The 21,160-nt window shown below is 44.4% G+C and overlaps 1 protein-coding gene across 2 annotated transcripts in view; it reads right to left on the reverse strand.

The window, feature by feature from the left end:
* BMPER (BMP binding endothelial regulator) overlaps nt 1–21,160 on the reverse strand; it is a 258,905-nt gene that overhangs the window by 61,592 nt on the left and 176,153 nt on the right. For both annotated transcript variants that reach the window (XM_007446128.1, XM_007446127.1), the window contains one exon: nt 17,689–18,025. In XM_007446128.1, the coding sequence (XP_007446190.1) occupies nt 17,689–18,025 (337 nt within the window). The remainder of the gene's footprint in view (nt 1–17,688; nt 18,026–21,160) is intronic.

A 21,160-nucleotide genomic window follows, 5' to 3' on the forward strand; every position in this document is an offset into this window, starting at 1 on the left:
GGGGGGGAACAATCCATTTTCACTGGAGAAAGCCTGTCAGAACAAAACAGTCCTTAAACTGAGCTGGAACAGAGAGAAGCAGGAAGGGACAGTCCCAGCAAATGACACCAAACATAAACAAGGCACATTTGGGGGAAGTGCCAAGTGCACTCAGGGGTTGCTGAATTGGCTGGAGTAAAAGGTAGGTAAAAATGAGCAAATCTCAAAAAAACATAAAGTACTGCCAGATAGAGTTCTGACAGACCCAGTCAGGAGTGTGAACTTGACTGAATAAATGACAGTCACTAAGCACTTCTGGGCAATGGAGGGATGTGCTAGGTATCACCGCTGGCCCCAGCACCACAGCCATCAGGCTGAGGTTAGAGGCCCCTGGACCAGCTGATTCACTCTCTTGAAGGTCCCAAGAGGCCTCCCCTTCCCAGCAGCCCTGCAGGCCTGTGAACATGTTACCCGGCTGCTACACCTGTATTTTAATCAGACCTCCTTTTTCATTTCTTCCTTTTCTTGGAGGGGAAGTTATTTCAAAAATCAATGTGCTTCCAAAATGCTTCCTCAAGTAAAATTCAATAGCAATCCCTTTTCCCCTCTGCCTCAAGGAGGAATAAGAGAAATACCTGAACTTCAAGTTTATAGGATACGAGGGGAATCGCTCAGACTTTAAATTTGGAAGAAAACAATTTTATGTTAGACTTAACTAGAAAAAAACTCAGACTGAGGATCAAGAGACACTGACCAGAAGACAGAGGGGTAATGTATCCCCTCCTCTGTAGAATACCGAGTTTCAAAACACATGGTTACGGGAAATATTTAGGGTAGGGAGCAAAAATGCCAGGTCCACTTAGAGCTCCACACTGGATTTTCAGTAGTTGGAATTTAACGGAATTTAAGGGCACAGTTCATCCTCTTATATCCATGCTTATTCCAGCACATTTCAAAGCCCTGTTTCCAGATGTGCTGCTCACGTCTCAGGGAGGTTTCTCTTCTTCCTCCCAGTAAAACCCAAGGCCTTTCCCTCAGCCTGCAAAGCCCTGTGTTTCTCCATCTACTCTCCCTCCCTCTTCCCCTCGTTCCTTCTGCCCTAGATACAGTGACCTTTCGTTATTTCTCAAGCTGCCCAGGTTCTTTGCCTTTTTTTCCTAATCTGAGCAGACCTCACTCCCTCTCTTCCTTCAGGTCTCAGCTCAAATCATACCTTATCCAAAGGGCCTTCTCCCCTCACTATGTTACGTGAACAGACCCCAGAGCCCAGCATCGTTCTCTATTTCCTTCCCTGCTGTCTTTCTTTGCAGCACATGAAATCGCATCATATATAATATGTGTATTTACTTATTCTTATCATCCTCACCACCCCTCCAGGTCAGGACAGTAAAAACTTTGTCTCGATCACAGCTGCATCCCCTGAGCCTAAGAAAGTACCTGATAGAGATGTTCTTCCCACATACTGGTGGGAGCTGTGATTACATAGGAGCACAGCAAGTACTCTAGAGATGGAAGAAATGAAAATATCCATTCTCCCCTCTTCAGGTAAAAGAGTACCTAAAATTATGCTGGGACATCACCTCTTTCCCACTCTGTCTCTGTGATGTGGCCTGGATTGGTCTAAAACAGTGGTTCTAAAAGTTGGTCCTCAGACCAGCAGCATCAGTACCACCTGGAAACTTACTAGAAGTTCTCAGATCCCACCTCAGACCTGCCGAATCAGAAACCTTGGGTATGGGGCCAGTGATCTGTGTTTTGACAGGTCCTCCAGGTGAGCCATGCCTGCAGAAGTTTGAGAACCACTTATGTAAAGGAACCAACTCATTTTATTTTCCCGGTTACAGTGATTGACTTAGAGGCGAGACGGGCCAATCAGAATCGAGGAGGTGCATGAGACTTGCTTGGGTTTTGGAGACAAAAGACTCACCTCTGCCTGCATGATTTGTCTGAAGAATTTGGAGAGGAGAGGCCTGTGTTTCAACACAGAAGAAGTGTGTCAGGAACTGGAGAGAGCACAAACCCTGGGGGCCTCATTTAAGCCTTGGATCAAGCCACGAATTAAGCGAAAGCTGCCCCGAGCTTTTCAGCTACATGAGTCAAACAACACTCATTTTCACAAATTAAACATGTTACTATTTAAACTAGCTTAATTGGGGTTTTCTTTATATGCAACTGAAAAAAAAAATCTAACGAATGCAAGGTGAGCAAAAGCACATGTTACAGCTAAACTTAGGAAACAGAGAATCCATCAAAGTGCAAAGAGAAGTTACATCACCACATTAGTACATGGGTTCTTGTACTCTCCTGGAGTGGGGATTCTCTTACCCCAAGGGGTGCCCTATGCCTGAGACTCGTGTGGGAAGGGCCTCTTACCCAATGCTGTGGACGATGCTCAAATCAAGGGAAAGGACAGAATATGGAACAAAATAGGTGATTAGATGGTCCAGTAAGGCAGGGAATCAATCACCATTATCAGGAAACGCAGGACAGAGTCTGGGAATCAGAGAACAGGGAGGAACGGGTCCTCAGGGAGTGAAAGATGTCGCTAAATAGGCCAAATGCCTGAGCAGACCTGGTGCCTGGGGCTGCCCTTCAACAGCGTCTTATGGCCCAACACCTGTCAAGGCCCTTTAAAGGCCCAGAAGGAAGCAAATACAAATGACCTTACAACTCATAAATATGAGCTATTTCACTGATTAGTGGACAACTGCTTTGCTCTATCTCTGCCTCATCAGTCACTTCAAAAACTTCTGTTAAGAGACTTTCCATCTGATGTAAATAATGAAGAATAATGCCAGTGACTATCAGGTGACCAGCCCATGAAAAGGTGAAAGTGCCTTTTGCAGAAGTGTGATGCTGTGCCCTCAGCCCCCTGTGAGTACTTACACCTGTTAAACACTGGAGTCAAATTACAACTGTCCCACAGCACAGCTACCTGAACTCCTTTCTCTGAAAAAAAAAATTATATGCATATGTATAGTGCATATATATACACATACTCGTCAATGTGCTATCAAGCTTTAAATGGAAGCATTTGGACAAGACTATTCAACAGCATGGACCAGGCCAGAGTGGAAAAGGCGATCACACCAGCAGTGCTCAAACTTCAATGTGTACACAAATCCCGTGGGCACCTTGTCAAACCTGCATGTTCTGATTTCAGAAGGGCTAGGGTGGGGCCTGAGGTCCTGCATTTCTAACAAGCTCCTAATGTTGCTGGTCCAAGGATGGTGCTTTGAATAGCAAGAGTCTGAATTCACGCTGGTGTAGTGACACACGTATGTCATACCATGTGTGCTGGGGCGTTTGGACACAGCTGGGCATGTGTGCCTGTGCGTGTGCACCCACATGTGTAGCAGGTGTGTCTTCATCATCCTAGATGTATTCTGAAAAAGAACACGGTCCTGACTCCGAGCATATCAGAGCAATAAGCCAAATAAGCCACTACCTCAGATATGAGACTCAGTAGTATGGCTTCCTTTGACGATAAAGAAAAACCCACTTTAAAGCTCCATGAAAGAGATGGATCTTCAGGGGAAATATGATTTGACCCATAACATGAATGAATCACTGACAGGTGAGATTCTGTGTAATGGACTTCACTACATTGAGAGTATAACACAGGAAGGACACGGAGCTCCTTGGGACAGGCACACAGGGAGCGCAGGGGGCTGGCTGCATCAGCATTTCAGAGGTTCATGAATGCAGCACAACGCTCCCTGGCTGGGGCCCTCCCCTCCTGTCTCTCAGCGTGGTTCACTGCTCTCCATCCTTTTGATCTCAGCTCAAAGATCATTTCCTCAGGGAAGGTGCTTCTCCAATCCATCTGCCTCCCCCTTCCCCTATACGCAAACCTATGGGATCTGACCCGCCAGTGAAATGATCTTATACACCGAAGTTTTCCTTCAAGTACAGACATCATAGCATGTTTAGTTGTAAGGATACTCGTTTACTGTCTTCCTTATTCACTAGACCATGAACTCCACGAAGACAGGAGCCATGTCTATTTCATTCACCACTGTAATCCTAACACACAGAACAGTGCCTGACATTTAACAAGGCTCAAAAAATATTTATTGAAGAGTTGAAGGTACAGAGGGAGGGAGGAAGGAGGTAGGATTTCTTAACTGTGGGTCCACTGATCCCTAGGTGAATTCCCTGTTGTATGTGCAAGCGTGCATGCATTTTTCTGGAAAAGAGACCCTTAGCTTTCATCAGAACCTCAAAAAGGATTGTGACCTCCCAAAAATCAAGAATCACTGAGTTACTAGTATCACATCAATTGAAACATCTCAAGCAAGATGTGAAATAAGAATGTTTCTTTCCTTAGAAACTGTTTCTAAACAGTCATTAAAAGCAAAAAGAAGGAAAAGAAGATGAAAAACAAGGAAATACTTTATAGGCACACAGCATTAGAATCTAGGATCTCAGTTCCATAATGAACTCAGCCTTTCACAGAAGAGTCAGGCATTCTTGTCTCTAGAATTATTACTGTGGACCAGAAAAAATTTTGAGTAGAAAATGGCCACTATTTTGAAATTCAAACATTTCTCTTTAAAAGACTAGTAGGATGAAATCGCTCTACTTAAAATCCAGCCAGCATAATACTTCCAAAACCTGAACAGACAATTTTGCTCAAGAGAAAAGATAATCTTCTAAAAGAAGAAAAAAATCCTTCAAAATGAAAACAATGTAGTATATGAAAGATTCACAAAAACTGAGTGTTAGCTCAGTTCAGAAAATGGAGACAAGGACTTCCCTAGTGGTTCAGTGGTTAAGAATCCACCTGCCAATGCATGGGATGTGCGTATGAGCCCTGGTCCAGGAAGATCCCACATGCCACAGAGCAACTAAGCCCATGTGCCACAACTACTGAGCCTGCACTCTAGAGCCCGTGCACCACAACTACTGAGCCTGTGAGCCACAACCACGGAAGCCCACATGCCCTAGGGCCTGCATGCCACAACTACTGAGGCTGCGTGCTGCAACTACTGAAGCCCGCGTGCCTAGAGCCCGTGCTCCACAACAAGAGAAGCCACCGCAATGAGAAGCCCACGCACTGCAATGAAGAGTAGCCCCCGCTCGCCACAACTAGAGAAAGCCCGCACGCAGCAACGAAGACCCAATGCAGCCAGAAAATAAAATAGTAATAAAAATTTAATTAAAAAAAAAAGAAAATGAAGACAATTTGGGGTTAGGAATGGGTTAGGAGGAGGAGCTAATACCAGATCATGGTGGTAATGGTCAAAAATACAGTCTCTGGGTCAAACAGATTTGGTCTCAAATCCTGGCTCTGCCTCCTTTTTTTTTTTTTTTTTTTTTGTGGTACGTGGGCCTCTCCCTGCTGCGGCCTCTCCCGTTGCGGAGCACAGGCTCTGGACGTGCAGGCTCAGCGCCCACGGCTCACGGGCCCAGCCGCTCCGCGGCATGTGGGATCCTCCCGGACTGGGGCACGACCCCATGTCCCCTGCGTTGGCAGGCGGCCTCTCAACCACTGCGCCACCAGGGAAGCCCTCTGCACCCTTCTTGCCTGGTGACCTTGGGTGATATTCTTACCTCCTTTAAGCTCGTGTTCCTCATGCACACAAATGTAACACTATATGCAGGGAAAGCCCTTGGCGGTCCCTTGGCACACAGCATGCAAACATGTAAGCTGTCACTCCTCTTCGCATGGCATCGCCCATTATTACTAACACTGTAAAATACTGTTAGGCTTCCCTGAGTTTCAGGCACATAATGAGTGTCAATCAATGCTGTTAACATGGTTGTCGTTACCTCCTATTGCTGAAGCCCATGTACTTATTTCCTTAGTAATGCAGGCCTCTGTTTTCAGTCAACCTCTGAATCCAAATCTTTTCTTCCCCTCAAGTAAATACCAACCTCAGCTTTCCTGCAGTCCTTATTTGCTATTCAGTCAATAAATCCTAACAGTGGCCACAAAACTACAGGTCAGTATCTGCTTAATATCTTTCCTCCCTGGCTTTGATCGCAAAGACAAAATGAAGATTCCAATTTCCTGGTTTATTTTTCATATGGAAAAGCTTTCAGGGGTTCTGAAAGGTCTTCTGGCCCATATTCTTTGAGGAGCTCAAATGCATCCTACCTTCGTGCTCACACATGGGCCATTTGCTTGGGATACAATGAAGAAACCAGCTAGCTCATCCTCTCATCTGTTTAAACTCCCAGCCCTAGGTAAGACAGTAAAGATCACAGAGGACAGCTCTTTCATGTTAAAAGAATTATTAATTCCAGTATCGTCACCAGATTTCCTTGTAAAGCATTTATTTCTCTACTCTCTGTGCCCGCTGACCAGGTTCTTTAAAAGCCTGAAGCCGGCAGAAAGGAAGCAGACTTTTACAGATACATCCTGTTGGCCATTCTGGGCTCACCAGCCTGGCCCCCAGCTCCGGGCCTGTCTGTTCTGCGTGCTGGGGGAGGGGAAGATTTGGGCAGCTCTGCCTCTGCACAGAACACTGGCTCCAGGCCGGTTCATCAACAGAGCTGCACGGTGTCTAGCTTTCTCTTCAGGGAGGGCACTTGCTGGGCCCCGGGTCATTCATCTCAAAGTGACCGCGGCGGTTCCCAGCTCACTGTGAAAAGTATTTCAGTGGCCAGGAGAACTCCAACTCTGGATTCTAATTCTGACTCACAAATGGCCCAGTCAAACAAGTTCAACACGTCTGCTGGGCCTGGCCTTACGAATAAGGAAGCAGTAAGACCAGGGCTTTCTTGCTTATAAAATAAGACATTAAAAGGTTTACTTTGGGGTCTCCCGGGTGGCACAGTGGTTGAGAGTCCGCCTGCTGATGCAGGGGACACGGGTTCATGCCCCGGACCGGGAAGATCCCACATGCCGCGGAGCGGCTGGGCCCGTGAGCCATGGCCGCTGAGCCTGCGCGTCCGGAGCCTGTGCTCCGCAGCGGGAGAGGCCACAACAGTGAGAGGCCCGCGTACCGCAAAAAAAATAAAAAATAAAAAAAAGCTTTACTTTGGTGCCTTTCTTTTTTTTCCATTTTTAAAATTGAAGTATATTTGATGCACAATCTTATTTAAGTTTCAGGTGCACTGTGTAGTGATTCACAGTTTTTAAAGGTTATACTCCACTTATGGTTATTATAAAGTACTGGCTATATTCCCTATGTTATACAATACATCCTTGTAGCTTATTTTAGTCCTAATAGTTTGTATCTCTTAATCCCCTATCCTGCCCCACCCCCCTTCCCTCTCCCCACTGGTAACCACTAGTTTGTTCTCTATATCGGTGAGTCTGTTTCTTTTTTGTTATATTCACCAGTTTCTTGTCTTTTTTTAGATTCCACATATAAGTGATATCATACAGTATTTGTCTGTCTCTGTCTGGTTTATTTCACTTAGCATAATACCCTCCAAGTCCATCCATGTTGCTGCAAATGGCAAAATTTCATTCTTTTTTATGGCTGAGCAGTATTCCATTTGGTGCCTGTACTTTAAACAACACATCAAGAAAATGCCACTGAGCTCCAATGACCACCTTAGGTGGGCAACTGTTTAGCTCCTAACCCCTTACCCACGGACCCACTCTGTGTTCTCATCTCTAATGTTTGGAGGTTGACTGTACAGGACAAAGAAAGATAAGCCCCATCAGCCATAAAAAGGTCTTGGAGTAGACCAAGTCTCAGAGAACTGCATCCCCTTGGGGACCCACAAATAGCTGGAAGCAGTTCTTCTAATTCCTCCACCTTGTGCTGAGGTTCTCCAGGTGTGGTCCTCGAGTCCCAGCATCCCTTGGGAACTTGTTAAAAGTGCACATTCTCAGCCCCTGCCCTAGACCCACTGAATTAGCTCTCTAAATGATTCTGATTCCTGCTAAAGTTTGAGAACCACGACCTAAGGCATAGAATACGTGGTAGGTGTATAGAAACTAAGAAATAAACGAATGAGGAATAAATGAAAAGTCTTCATCTTTACTGAACCAATGCCCAGTATGGCTTGCTCCCAGGTAATGGCTGAAAGACACTACAGTGCACCTCCTTCGTGTCTGATGGATGCTGGGGCATAAACTCTAATGATCTGGCTGTGGCCTTTGCCTCCTGACCTATCTTCCACACCCCCCTAGTTTATGACACTGCCCCATGCAACATCTATCTGTTAGCTGCCTGTGCCAGGCTCTTGCTGGCTTCCACGGCTTTGAACATGCAGTCTTCCGTGGCTGGGATCTTTCCCTTTGTTCCCTTCCCCAACCCCCTTCTCCTTTTTCTGCAGCTAAACCCTACATATGCTTCTGGTTTCAGCTTAGGAAGTCACTGTCTCCAGGAAGCCACCCCCCTGGCAGGTTTCCATAGCATCCTGTACATCCTCTATCAAAACTGCATCCCTCCCTATCTACATTCCTGTTTACTTGTCTCTCTCACCCACTAGCCTACACTGCAAGCTCTGTGAGCCAGAGGACTCGTTTATCTTAACCACTGCCATACCTCCAGCACCTTGAACAGCGCCTGGTGAATTATTTAATCAATGAATCCTGACTACAAAATAATCTGTGTGTGTGTGTGTTTTTACAATAGGTAATATATACCTGTTTTAATTTATTATTGATTGATTTCATTGATTCCTAGACATGAATAATTGACTATTAGCCTAGAAAAGAGACCCATGGATATAAAAAAATAGTAATTCAGCATCTTAACAAAAAAACTCCCCCTACATCCAGTCTTTTTTTTTTTTTTTTTTTTTTTTGCGGTACGCGGGCCTCTCACTGCTGTGGCCTCTCCCGTTGCGGAGCACAGGCTCCGGACGCACAGGCTCAGCGGCCATGGCTCACGGGCCCAGCCGCTCTGCGGCATGTGGGATCCTCCCAGACCGGGGCACGAACCCGTGTCCCCTGCATCGGCAGGCAGACTCCTAACCACTGCGCCACCAGGGAAGCCCCAGTCTTTTTTTTTTTAAATATGTACACACTTCTGAATATTTGGTCTGTAGTTGAAACACCGGGCCCTGTGAAAGCTTGTGTGCACAAGCCTACTGCTCCTTTTCCTCTCCAGGTCAGAAGAAAATTGAGATTGACTATAAGATTTCCATGTGTAGGAGGATCCAGGATCACAAAAGCCTCCCTCCTATTTCATATTTGCACACTCTCCATCAGTTTTAATTTTTGCCAGCTTGATTGAGAGATAGTCAAAAAGTCCTGGATGGCCGTCCAGCACAGTACAACCCTGAGCTCCCAGCACAGCACAGGGGCCAGCAAGCCACCTCTGAGAAGCCCATGATGCTGCCAGGATGCCGGCTGATTTCACAAGACGCTGCACCTGTCCCTGTTGCCTCACTGAGTCACAGGGCTGTACTCACAGCACATCAAAGATTCAACCAATCTGTCTGTGGCCTGATGGAAGCCAGCCCACACACGGCCATCTCTGAGGACACCCAACCCCAGGTTTTCTCGGTTCTGAGGCATTCTGACACCCAACCGCGTACCTTAATTTTCTATAGAACCACCTGAAACCACGGGGCTCAAGGCAGAATGCCACTAGACCACACTGGTGATGTGGCCAAGGGAAGTAGATTCCTTGGTGTTCCCACCTGGGCGTTACAAGGAAAACCTCATTCAGCCTCATGACCAATCTGTTGGTGATGATATCATCTCTATTTCACACAAAAAATAGAAGTTCGGAGGTGTTAGATCCTTTACCCGTGGCCACTGTCACTTATTCCTTAACTTGTTCCAGAAAGGATTTACACCAGCTTACAAAACTACATGCAGAATGAAATAAAATGAAACTTAGTGAGTGAGGAAAACAGGAAAGGCTTAACAATAAATGTAAACAATGAACACAACGCAGTGATTAGCTCCGTTTCTTTGGATCAGGAGTCCAGGCATGGACTCCGCTGAGGGTCTCACAAGATTGCACTCCAGGTATTGATTGGGGCCACGATCTCATCTGAACCTTGACAGGGGAAGAATTTGCTTCCAAGCTCATGCAGTGATTGGTAGCATACCCAGCACTTTCTAAAGGCACCAGTACTGGCAGCCTCCTCTCTGGTCTGCAAACAGGCCACACCCTTCCCAGCATAGAGGCCTGCCCTTCCCCCGCCCATGACAGACCTCCCCACCCCCGTCCTTCCCACACACGGTAGGCTCCACTCAAATGATCACACCTCCAGAAGGCTCTTCCTGTCTACCTTATTCCAAGTTGGCCACCCCCAGCCCACCCTATCACATCACACTATTTCCCCCATTCCTCTTCTCACAATTGGCAATGACCTTGTTTCTTATTTATCGCTGTCTGTTCACACGAGACAGTGAGCTGTCTGAAGGAAGAACTTTTGTCTCTCTTGTTCAGTCCCAAATCGCCACACCTACAGCAGTACCTGGCACACAGCAGGTGCACACACAAAAGCTGTAAAAGGAGTGAATTAAGTAATTAATGAAATCCTCCTCCAAAAGCTCATGGCAAAAGCAGGATATTTAAAAACCTGAGTGATGGACTCTGAGAGCAGCCCTAGCAGCTCTTGCCAAGTTCTCTGACAAAGACCCGAGACCAAGTGTCCTCTCAGGCTGGCTGCTCAGGCTCCACGGAGGGCTTGGAATGAGTCCCCTCACCTCTCAGTGTCCCAGCTAGCTCAACAATGACATGAGGAAAACATTCCTCATGTCAGCCACCACCCCTGTCACTCTCATGGATAGAAAGGGCTTTATACCCATCGATAACAAACATATAATAAAGCTACACCAGACAGTCTCCTGCTTACTAAGGAGCAATCTAAGCCCCCTAAGCAGCCAAGAGAGATGCTACAAAATAATTAGTGTTTTACCTGCTACAGTGACACTCATTCAAATCTGTGCTCAAAAGCCCCATCTAATTACAATCCAAAATATAATTTTCTGAGGAGAAACACTGCAGGATTCCAGGAAGTTTATGCTGAAAATAAACTCAAAGCTAAAATTAAAATCGAATTGAAATTACATTTAACCTTGAGCCAGGCAGGCTGTGCAGTAAAGAATTAACCTGGCCCAAAGAGAGTCTGGCCTTGGCCTTTAGCTCCTGGCGAGTGATCTCTAGGCCCCTGGAATGCACTGCTTGACAGGATTGTCCTTTTTTGCCTGGGTGCTTTGGCCAGGAGACACTCTAACAGTGTGCTTTATGATGGGGGCTTTGGGCCATCTGATAAGAGTTCCAACCTCCAGAGGAGCTGGAGACTAAAGGCATTAGCATGACCTCTGGGAGGGGCTACAGAAGGTCAGCCATGCAGGCAGCAGGCAGCAGGTGATCGAGTCCCAGTAAAAACTCTGGACACCAAAAGCTCAGGTGAACTTCCTTGAGGGGAAATACCCCATGAACAGTGTCACACATTGTGACCAGGAAGAGTCGGTGCCAGTCCATGACTCCATGGGACAGGATGGTGGAAGAGGCCAATGCAGAAATATCTATAGATCAAAATACCACACAAAAAATATGGCAAGGCCAAACACTAGCTATCTATAGATAGAAGGTATAGAAGAGGATCCAGGAGGTCCAAGTGGCTTACAAGAGAATTGTTACCAGGCAGAGGTGGATTCTGAGACTCAGAGGCCTGCCCCTGGCAGTCACAGTAGTAGACTCATGCATAAGAGGAGCCGATAGCTCCTGCAGCATCAAAGGTGGACCAGAGGCTCCGCTTGCTCTGACTAGTCTATTCCCTGAAAGGACAGAAATGTGTGCACATTCTGACTTTAAGTGTATAATGAGTGTGGGGATAAAGATCTAAGATGGACTTGGCATTGGGGGTAGAAGTCACAAGGTGATAAGAGAGGATGGAGGTGACAGAAAGGCTAAGAAGGGAGCTAAGAAAACTTTCCCCAAAGCAGACCTTCCAGGGGTGATGCTGGGTGAAATACAAAAGGGTAGAAAAGACATTTCCCATTCCCGAGTGAACCTAAAATCCAATGCGGGCAAGAGACAACAGCAGTGCAATATAGTATATGCACTAAATAAGGATAAACACAATCAGCATCTCTAAGAAACCAAAGAAAAAACATTTACAGAGGCCTGGGATGAAACTTGAGCTGTGCTTTCAGCTTAAATCAATGTAGAAAATGAAGGCATCTCAGGCAGAGGAAAGACATGAACCCAGAGGCAGGAATGTGCATTGTATATTTAAATACAGTGAAGGAGTAGCCTAGGGCATAAGTTAAAAGAAAGAGAGAGAGAGAGAGAGAGAGAGAGAGAGAGAGAGAGAGAGAGCTACTGAGTAGGGAAAACATTTTGAACTTTAAGGTTGGACTTGTAAGGGCTGAAGTCTGATCGGTGGTACAACTGAGGTGTCTACTGCCACCTGGTGTCACCTTTATTACATATTCAGAGCGGCTGCTCATCCTAAAAGCTAAGTTTGCCAAAGGAAAAATGAAAAGGCAGGTTTAGAACATCACACTTTAAAATGAACATCTCATTTGATTTAGGACCCTAGTTCTAATGGCAATTTGAGGCAAATCATTAAAAGCTGTAAACAGAAATGTTCCAAGCACGTTCTCCTTTGAAGCAAGGAAAGATTGGCTTGATTTTAATTATAGAACAGCACTTAGCTTTATATGATTTTCTCCTACCAACAGACACACACACACACATAAAGTCTGTATCCTTGCCTGCATCTCTCCTCTTGCCTTATAATAAATGATGAGTTTCCTTTATAGGAAAACCCAAAGTGGGTCATCCACAAAGGCTGTGATCTTCCTTTGGAAGGAAGCCACTGGCAGTCCCCAGGCGCCAGCATCTCCGACACCGTTGTGCTGTCGGAGTTCCAGTGTTCTCCTGCACAACCTCCCACCGCCTACCTCCCAGGACCTCAGCGGGAAGGACACATCTGTGAATCCCCTGGCCTTCCTTCAATTCCTTACAGCTGTAAAAAACACTGCATGGAAAGAAAAGAACATTTCCTAGACTGGGAATCCCCAGACACTTACCCAAACCGAACAAGTGAACAGAGTTTTTGCTCCGGTGAATTATACTGCATGAAGGGGAGTGGGGAGAGGAAAACAGTCCTGAGACGATGGTGGTCTGTAAAGGCCTGGGCTTTGCTGCGGTTCACATTAATCTTCCTGGCTTCTCTGAAATGTGGGCCTGCCTTGACTGCAGAGGCCCGCTTTGCTAGCAGGCTACACTCACTTGCAACTACTCCATCCAAGATCCAGGTCTGAGTTTGCTAGTGTTTCATACACCAGCCCAACGTATAGGTGGTCTTCTCTCTCCCCAGCGTGACCCACATAGCTCAGCCCATCTCCTGGCTTCCCTGTGCCCCCGGGGGCTGCCAAGACTGGTCTCGTCAGCCTGCCCGAATTCAAGGTGGGGAGTGGATTCGATACTGGCTGCTGAGGACCACCAGGGAGGCTACGGGATGGGGGGGCTGCTTATTCCTCCTGGATTTCCCAGTTGGCAGCCAAGACACAGATGGAGAAGGCAGCGTGAGGCTGGGGGAGGGAGGTGAAAACAAAGAAATGAGAAAAGAGACCCAAAGGCAACATCTCCTCCTCAGGGAGGCCTATGTGTGAATCCAAGTATAATTGAAATGATTTCACAGTCATGTCTCCACAGTATACCAACTACGTCCCTTGCTACAAGAAATGTCTCCGTGACACACCAGCGGCGGCCAATGCAGATTTGCAAGGGGGATTATCTAAACTCTAGGACTTAAGACACATTATCAACGTAGCCAGTTAAAATTTTTATGTGATTCATAATTAAATTATTTTGCATCCAAACATATTCAATGAGTTAATGAAGCCAATATGCTGATCACAAAGCCTTTAATTTTTATAGCAAATGAGGCCATGATGGATGGAACTGATGAGCAAAGAAAAAAATGAGCAAATCTTAAAGAGTTTCCCAAAAGAGAAAAAGAAAGTCTTGGCTAATATGTAGTCATTTCTTACTCATTTACAAAGTTTTTCAAGTTTTTAGACAATGGACAGTTTACTACTAAAATTTTTGAACTGGGTAAAAGACCAAAATAAAATAAGAGTTCTAAGTCCTAGACATCTCAAAAGTAAACTCTAATTCAGAGAAATTAGAATTATTATTTTGATCTTATAAGAAGAGCTATCTCATATTTATAATAGAGTTTTCCCTCTGGAACTTGTCATATGATTAAGGAAACCCAAAAGAGGTAACATTTCCTGAGAGAAATACCTCCTTTATCCTCTCCCTTCTCTAAGTTACAAACACAATGGTACCTGGAAGGTGGCATTTGTATATTATGCAACTTTATTCTTTGTCCTAAAGGAAAGTATGGATACTTCTTTGAAGGATAAGGGGAAAATGAAAGGAATCAAATTCATATACAATTTATATACATGACCTTCTATGATATCAAGGCAAATCCCTTTAGTCCTATATTGAGTCATAAAAAAGATCACAGCCCTTAAAACACAGGTCATGACTATGTTTTAAGCTTCATTTTAGAAATTCCGCCAATGACATAAAACATACAGGCAAAAATTTACATGTGTGGAACGTGATGTGATGGCTATTTTCTTCTTTATTCTTTTTAACGTTACTTAATTGTCATACAATGAACATATATTATTCTTATAAGACAAAAAGAACAATTTTTTTTAAAGGCTTGCAATGCAATCTTCACTTACTGTATTTCATTCAAGGTCACGAAAGAGAAACGGTTCATTTATAAGTCGGTCCGTAGATTCATCAGTGAGACTCTGCACGATGAGCACAGGAGAAGATCTCGACAGTCAGAAATGTAAGTGGTCAGGGGTGGGGCGGGCCAGATTCTCCATAGAGAGGAAGGGACACAGGACAACAGCACACTGTGCCAGGACGGCCCGTCTATCAGGGGCCAACGTGGCACCACCCGTTGACCTCAGTCCATGGAGTAGCAATCCCACCAGGTAGTCGCTGTCATACCTATTCTAAAGGCAAAGAATCTGAAACCCAGCAAGCTACCAGGGCCACACAGCTAGAAAGTGGCGGGGTTGAGGTTACGTCCGGCTTGGCATCGCCCAATGCATTCTCTGTCCGTTGCTTCCTAAAGGCTCCCTAAGGTTTGTTCCTTGCTGGAGATCCCCTGAGAACAGAACTCCCTTTCCACGTTGACCTTGTTTCTCTTCTCTCTCCTGCCACATCCATGCTCGGAGGAAAGAAAGAAATCCAGGATCTACCCAATATTGGCCACCCTCACTTGAAAGTGCATGAAGGTGAACCTCTCGGTTGGGGAATGAGATTATCAGCAAAGTGCGTGACAGTCAGGATTGTCCAGCTCTGCCCTCCTGAGCTCCCCTGCCTCTTCCAGGGAGTGGCTGGCCTGGAAGCGTGCTCTGTCCCTACACCACACACAGCAGAACACAAGCTCACCTCCCACCATACTCCATCCTCCAAACCTCAGTGCACAAAGATCCCAAGAGCATTCTCATAAGCTCCCCAAACTCGGGCATCCAGCCCCTTCCACAGTGACTTCCCCGCCGCTCCCCAACCGTGCCGCTGTAGCAACTTTCAAGAGCAGAAGGTTAGCATCTGTCTGGCCACCTAACAATTTCGATTCTCTCTGTTCATGTCAAAGTCGTTTCTCACGACTTCTGCCAAGGTGCTCATCATATTCCTGCTAGCAGTCCAGGGATCATAATACAAAATAAATCACCAAAGAGCAAAGAAATCGAAATTTGCAAAAAGGGAAGAATCTCTGCAGGCCTGCTCTCCAATTTTTGCTTTCAACACGTTCCCTCGAAATGGGATGAAAACCAAAGGTGTAGGCTGCTAGGGTCCTGGGAGAAGTGCAGCCTTTCCACTCTATTTCAGACAGTGAAGGGTCCAATTCAAATCCACAACTGGGGTAGGGGAGCTTCCAAAAGAAGCCTTACCCTTGTTAATCAGTTATTTAATGGTAAAAGCTACAGTAGCAGCCAACGGTTATAGAGCACATTGCTCGGGGGGCACTGGGTGGAGCACATGCATCTATGTTTACAGTCTCACTGAATCTGAACGACAGTTCTTCAAGGTAGGCTCTTTATTATCCCCACTTCCCAGATAAGCAAACTAAGGTTTAGCGAGCTTAAACAACTGTTTAAGGTTGTAAAGCTGGACTGGACTTTTAGCTCTGGAAGACCACAAGTTTCTTAATTGCTGTGCTCTATTGCTTCCCATCAGACTTTCAAGTGATGGGTATTTAGATTCCAAATGAAGCCTGGTTTGTCTGTCCAGGTGCTTAATTCACTCCAGAGTGCATTAAGATCTTTTGATTTCAGTAGACAAGGGTGAGGTCAATCTAGGGGGTGGTGCAGGGAGGAGAAAGAAAGGAACACAGAGAATTCAAATTACAACCGGAAAATGGCTTGAAGGAACTAAACACATGAGTTGGAGCCAAATGGTTTGGCAGATGCAGCCATGTTCAGGGATTTGTGACGACAGGGACAGTCCTTTTTCCACCCTACTTTGAGCTGACTTTATAGAACTTTACCTTTTATATCCAAAGATCAAATAAATTAAAAAAGATCACATTTAACGAGAACTAGGAGAAATAAACTGGTGGCAGTTAAAGGGTAAAAATAACTTCTCTGTGGCTTCAGACCACAGGAGCTTTCTCATTTTAAGAGGCACAGGCAAATCACTTACACAAGGCCTTTTTGGACTGTGTTCATCTCATGTTTCCTCCCACATCCACGGTGGTTAAAGTTATATACAGTCTTAGCTCTTGAACCTCATGGAATTGTGTAGTAAATGGAAGTACAACCAGGCCAAACTCATCAACTCACAAATGCAAGCTTGTAGCACAGAAGTCAAAGCCAGTTCTCCTTTGTAACCAGTTGCTTTGTATGGAAGGAGGTTAATCAGAATTAGAAAAGGTTATGGAACCCACGGTCTTTTTTTATTTTTCCATATATCATCGATACATAATATAAATATTGCACTATACATACAAGTTGGCATACAGAAATGTATAGACATGTTTGCCAAATTGAAAGAAGCAATGTTTAGCTCAGGGCTGTGAAACAGGGAATTTTTAAAATCTTTAGCACATTATAATGGTTAATTTTATGTAAAAGTAGGTGTTGCCTTTATATTCACAAAACAGGTAACTTCAATGAATATGTATTGTTCATTTAAGACCATGATTAAAGTGGTTTGCTTAATACAAATGGAATCCATGGTCTTAACGAGAGACTTTCCTTCCTCCATCCTCAAGCCCTGTTTCTACTCTCCTCTGACTCTGGACACAAAGTCTCATAGTTGGCTAAAATCCAAGGAATCCTCACTTCACCACCTTGTTTTCCACATGCAGATGTGTTCTGGGCGAGACGATGAGAAAGACCTGATGAACTCTTCCTCAGACCTAGAATAACCAAGCTCACTCAAATACCCAAAGGCAGCCAGAGTGATTTGAGATTCCTACCTCTGTCCTATACCACTGCATTTTAGGCCAGATTTTGGGAAGCACTCCTCAATCTTAAGAGTCAAGCTAACACCTGGAAAAATCCTAGGGTGTCACTAGCTTTCCAGTGAAACTGCAGACACAAAAACAGAATCACTTATAGGAGATAGCTCTGAAATATGCCCTTCAATTTCCTAACTGGGGGCATAATGTGGGACTGAGTCAAGATGAGATCAGTCTCAAGAGAAGAAAGAAGCAGGGGTGTTTACACTGCACTTTGGGGGCCCTTGTTCTGTACACCAAGGGATTTGATACCCTCTGTTCCATGGTCAAGTCTACCCTTGGTCTGTAACCCAAGCCTATTCCCCAAAGCACTGTACTTACCGGTAGAAAGTAGCATAGTCCACAGTTGAGTGGCAGGTCTGAAACTCCCAGGATTTGAGTTTCTGGCATTCCCGATGGGCTCGAAGCTTTACCTTCACTGTCCCTTGACACAGTTCAGCCACTGGTTTTCTCTGGGGTCTGTTGCAGAACTCATTGGACTCCACCCTCCAGGACTCGGCAAAGTCATCCACATCAAACTTGAAGTTTCCATCTCCACCAATTAAGTCATCACGCTTATGTCCATTGTAGTTGCCACAAAGACCACAGAGTTTGCCCTTGAGATGCGGTGCAGCCATGACTTCTACAAAACTGTCTCCATCCCACGATATTTCCAAACCTAGAGGAAAAGAGGATCAACCACTCTTGAATCCACCAATAGTTCCCAACTGTATAGACTCCTACCTAGTACATATGACTATCCTCTAACACGGAACACTAAGGATCTCACCAAATTCTTGATTACCTTTTAATTTCGCCACATCAAACATTGTATGATATAACATGAATCAATTATTGGGGCTTAGAACTTTTAAAATGTATAAAGTTTGCCCTTATAATGATATCTTATGTACCCTAATTTGACTTGTAGATGACTATTCATTGACCATGTTACTCTAGGGTTTATATTTTTGCCCTTTGCTAGAGTAATTGTCTTGATCCAAATCATGTTTTCATTTATCCAACGACTACTACAATGCAGAAATGGAAAGACAACAAAGATGATAGCTTCTTTAATATCATTTTTCTTCATCCAATAATCCCTCCATATGATTATGCTAAGTGCCAAGTGAAAATTTCCAAATTATTTGATATAGTGGAAGTATTAAAGTAATAAATATAAAGCTTCTGAATACATCCTCTTCAAAGGACAACACTCCTACAAATGAAAATGTTTGCCCCCTCGTTATTTTACAGTCATCTGTGAGACATGCACAGCTGTTCAATCCATGCTTCCCAGGGTTGAGATGTTATGAGCCCTAGGCTGGGGCCTCCATGCCTGGGCTGATCATCAGCTTCAAAATTTGACTAGGCATTGGAGGCTACCACCAGCTCACAAGCCAAAGTTACTCATGTGCTGGAGAGAATCAGCAGGACAGTACTGTCTTGTTCACCAAGGAAACAATCTTCACTCCACAAGGTAAAGAATGTAATCTCCTCTTGGTTTGCTGAACTGACCATCTAAACAACTGGAAAATATTTCTGAGAACATTCATATTTTTCCAGACCTGCTGGCCCAAAGCTTCTAGGATTTACTCCAGCCAATGACCCCATTGAATAGTGGGATTTCTGTCACATGTCAGACAGCCAGGTTCCACTGTCACACATCACAGATCAGTCTGACCAGAAGGTCAAGAAGGAATGTTCTCACATCTATCCTGATATTGTATGTGAAGACACTGTCCATAAGACAAAGGGGAGGGTTTCGTGAAAAGTCTCTTGAGGCTCAACCCAGAGCAAATGATAACTCTGGTCTTATCATTTTCTTTATGTCTCAGGTGTGCGTTGGAAGCTTCTCTTACTGTTCTCCTGGTAATGTCCTGGCAGGGCCTGAGCCCCACAGTGAATGGTGAACTAGGTACCAGTTTGGTGGATGAGCACCAAGAGAACCTCTACAATAGGTTGAGGTGCATTTCTGCCCTAGGACTCTTCCTTACTCAGTGTTACTGTCTCCTAAGAGGGACAGCCCACAGAGAAAGCTCTGTTTTAACAGAAAAATAGAAACTGTTCCCGCTGTGTGTTTTCAGTCTTATCCTCTTGGATTTCTGACAAAACCTAGTCTTTGATTTAGTCTGTTCTGAGCCTCTGGAAAGATCAACATGACTCTTTTTAGAAGACTTTACCTTTGTTCCTGAAGGTTCCATACTAGCCTGATGAGCAAGTAAGTGTTCAGAAGATACTCAGAAGCTGGGGAGATAAGGTGATGATGAAAAAGGAGAAAGGGGTGTGGAGGGATGGAATGGACCTTGTCTGAATATAAAATTGGCATAAGGCAATGTCAGAGTGATATAAGATCAGCAAGAAACACTCAGATGTAAAATGCTAACACTAATATTCCTTAAGCCAATATTCTCTTGGACGTGGTCCAAAGGGAGAGAAGCCTGGCCAAACAGCATTCCTGTGAGTAGGACACACAACTGCCACAAGCAAGAGTTACAGATCCGCTTTAGGGAAAGTTATTGGTAGAATAAACCAGTGGTCTAAAACTGGATTTCTCAAGAAATAAACAGAAAGACTCATATGGAAATCACTGTATGCTAAATTAAAGGAATGGAAGCATTCTCAGTCCAAGGCAAATGGTACAGAAGATTTCTTGATCAGGAGAGGAAGCTCGGTTCCAAAAAGCAATTAAATAGAATTGGGTAAAAAGCAGGAAAGAAGGTAATCAGAAAGTGTCTCTTGGGCTTTCGGGAATAATTGGGCGAAAAGAAGACAGTGATGGGGCACGGTGATCAGAGAAAGGACACACTGCTAGTCTGTCCCCACACTGGACTAATCTCCTGTATGGATCTCAAAGATGGGGTCAATTCTGACAACCACAACTATTGTATAAAACGATGTCTATTTCTTCATACCCCATCTTCCAACACATTATCTGACACATAGTATATACTCACTAAATGAATGAATTACCCTGTAAACTGATACTACGAGTCTGCAAAGCCAAAGAAATTTGTGAATTTCATGCTAGTTAAGACACTGAAATAACATTTTGAAAAAAGACAAGCAAACTATAATATGATTTGTAATACCCTCTCTAAGGTATAGAAGAAACTTGACCTCATTAAGCCTGTAACTAGGCAGCTGCCCAGCCAGAGAAATGAAGGGAGAGATCAATTCCATACAACACTCAAACTTTTAGAGCATAATTCTAAAGATTTTCCACCTTGCAAAATTTTCCAAACTACAAATCTCTTTCCTAGACAGCAGGCAAATGCTATTTTCCAAGTGCCACACTGGTTGAGAATTTACATCCAAAGGAGCTCCAACAAAATTACTGGCAATGATATAATAAATTTGAGACTTTGGGCAACTGAGTTCATGGGAATTCAACTCACAGTGAACAAGCCAATCATTCTTTCTTTGCAATGGACTACTGGTCCATGCATGCTTGGGAAGATGCAGATCCACTGTGTTTTTAATAAACTCTTCTCAAGACTCTTGACATCTCTTTCATGAAACACGGCCCCCAAAATAAGAGAATAATTTGTAATTCACTCTCTTTTCCTCCTCTTTTCTTTTTATCATTATACTAAGAGGATTTTCACAGAACAACGCTAGGCTTCGTATTGTGTAGGGATGACTTATTCGACTACAGATGCCTTTGTCTATTGCTGTATCATATACATATGTGTTTGCACAGTTACTTTTACTCTCTACATGAGTAAAATCCATGCAAAGTAAATTACAGTAGTGACAGGCAAAAAAGATGAATAAGTTGTAATTGAAAAAACAAAAAAAACACTGCTCTTCC

The sequence above is a fragment of the Lipotes vexillifer genome, unplaced genomic scaffold (genome assembly GCF_000442215.2).
Source record: "Lipotes vexillifer unplaced genomic scaffold, Lipotes_vexillifer_v1.1 scaffold822, whole genome shotgun sequence".
In the NCBI taxonomy this organism is placed as follows: Eukaryota; Metazoa; Chordata; class Mammalia; order Artiodactyla; family Lipotidae; genus Lipotes; species Lipotes vexillifer.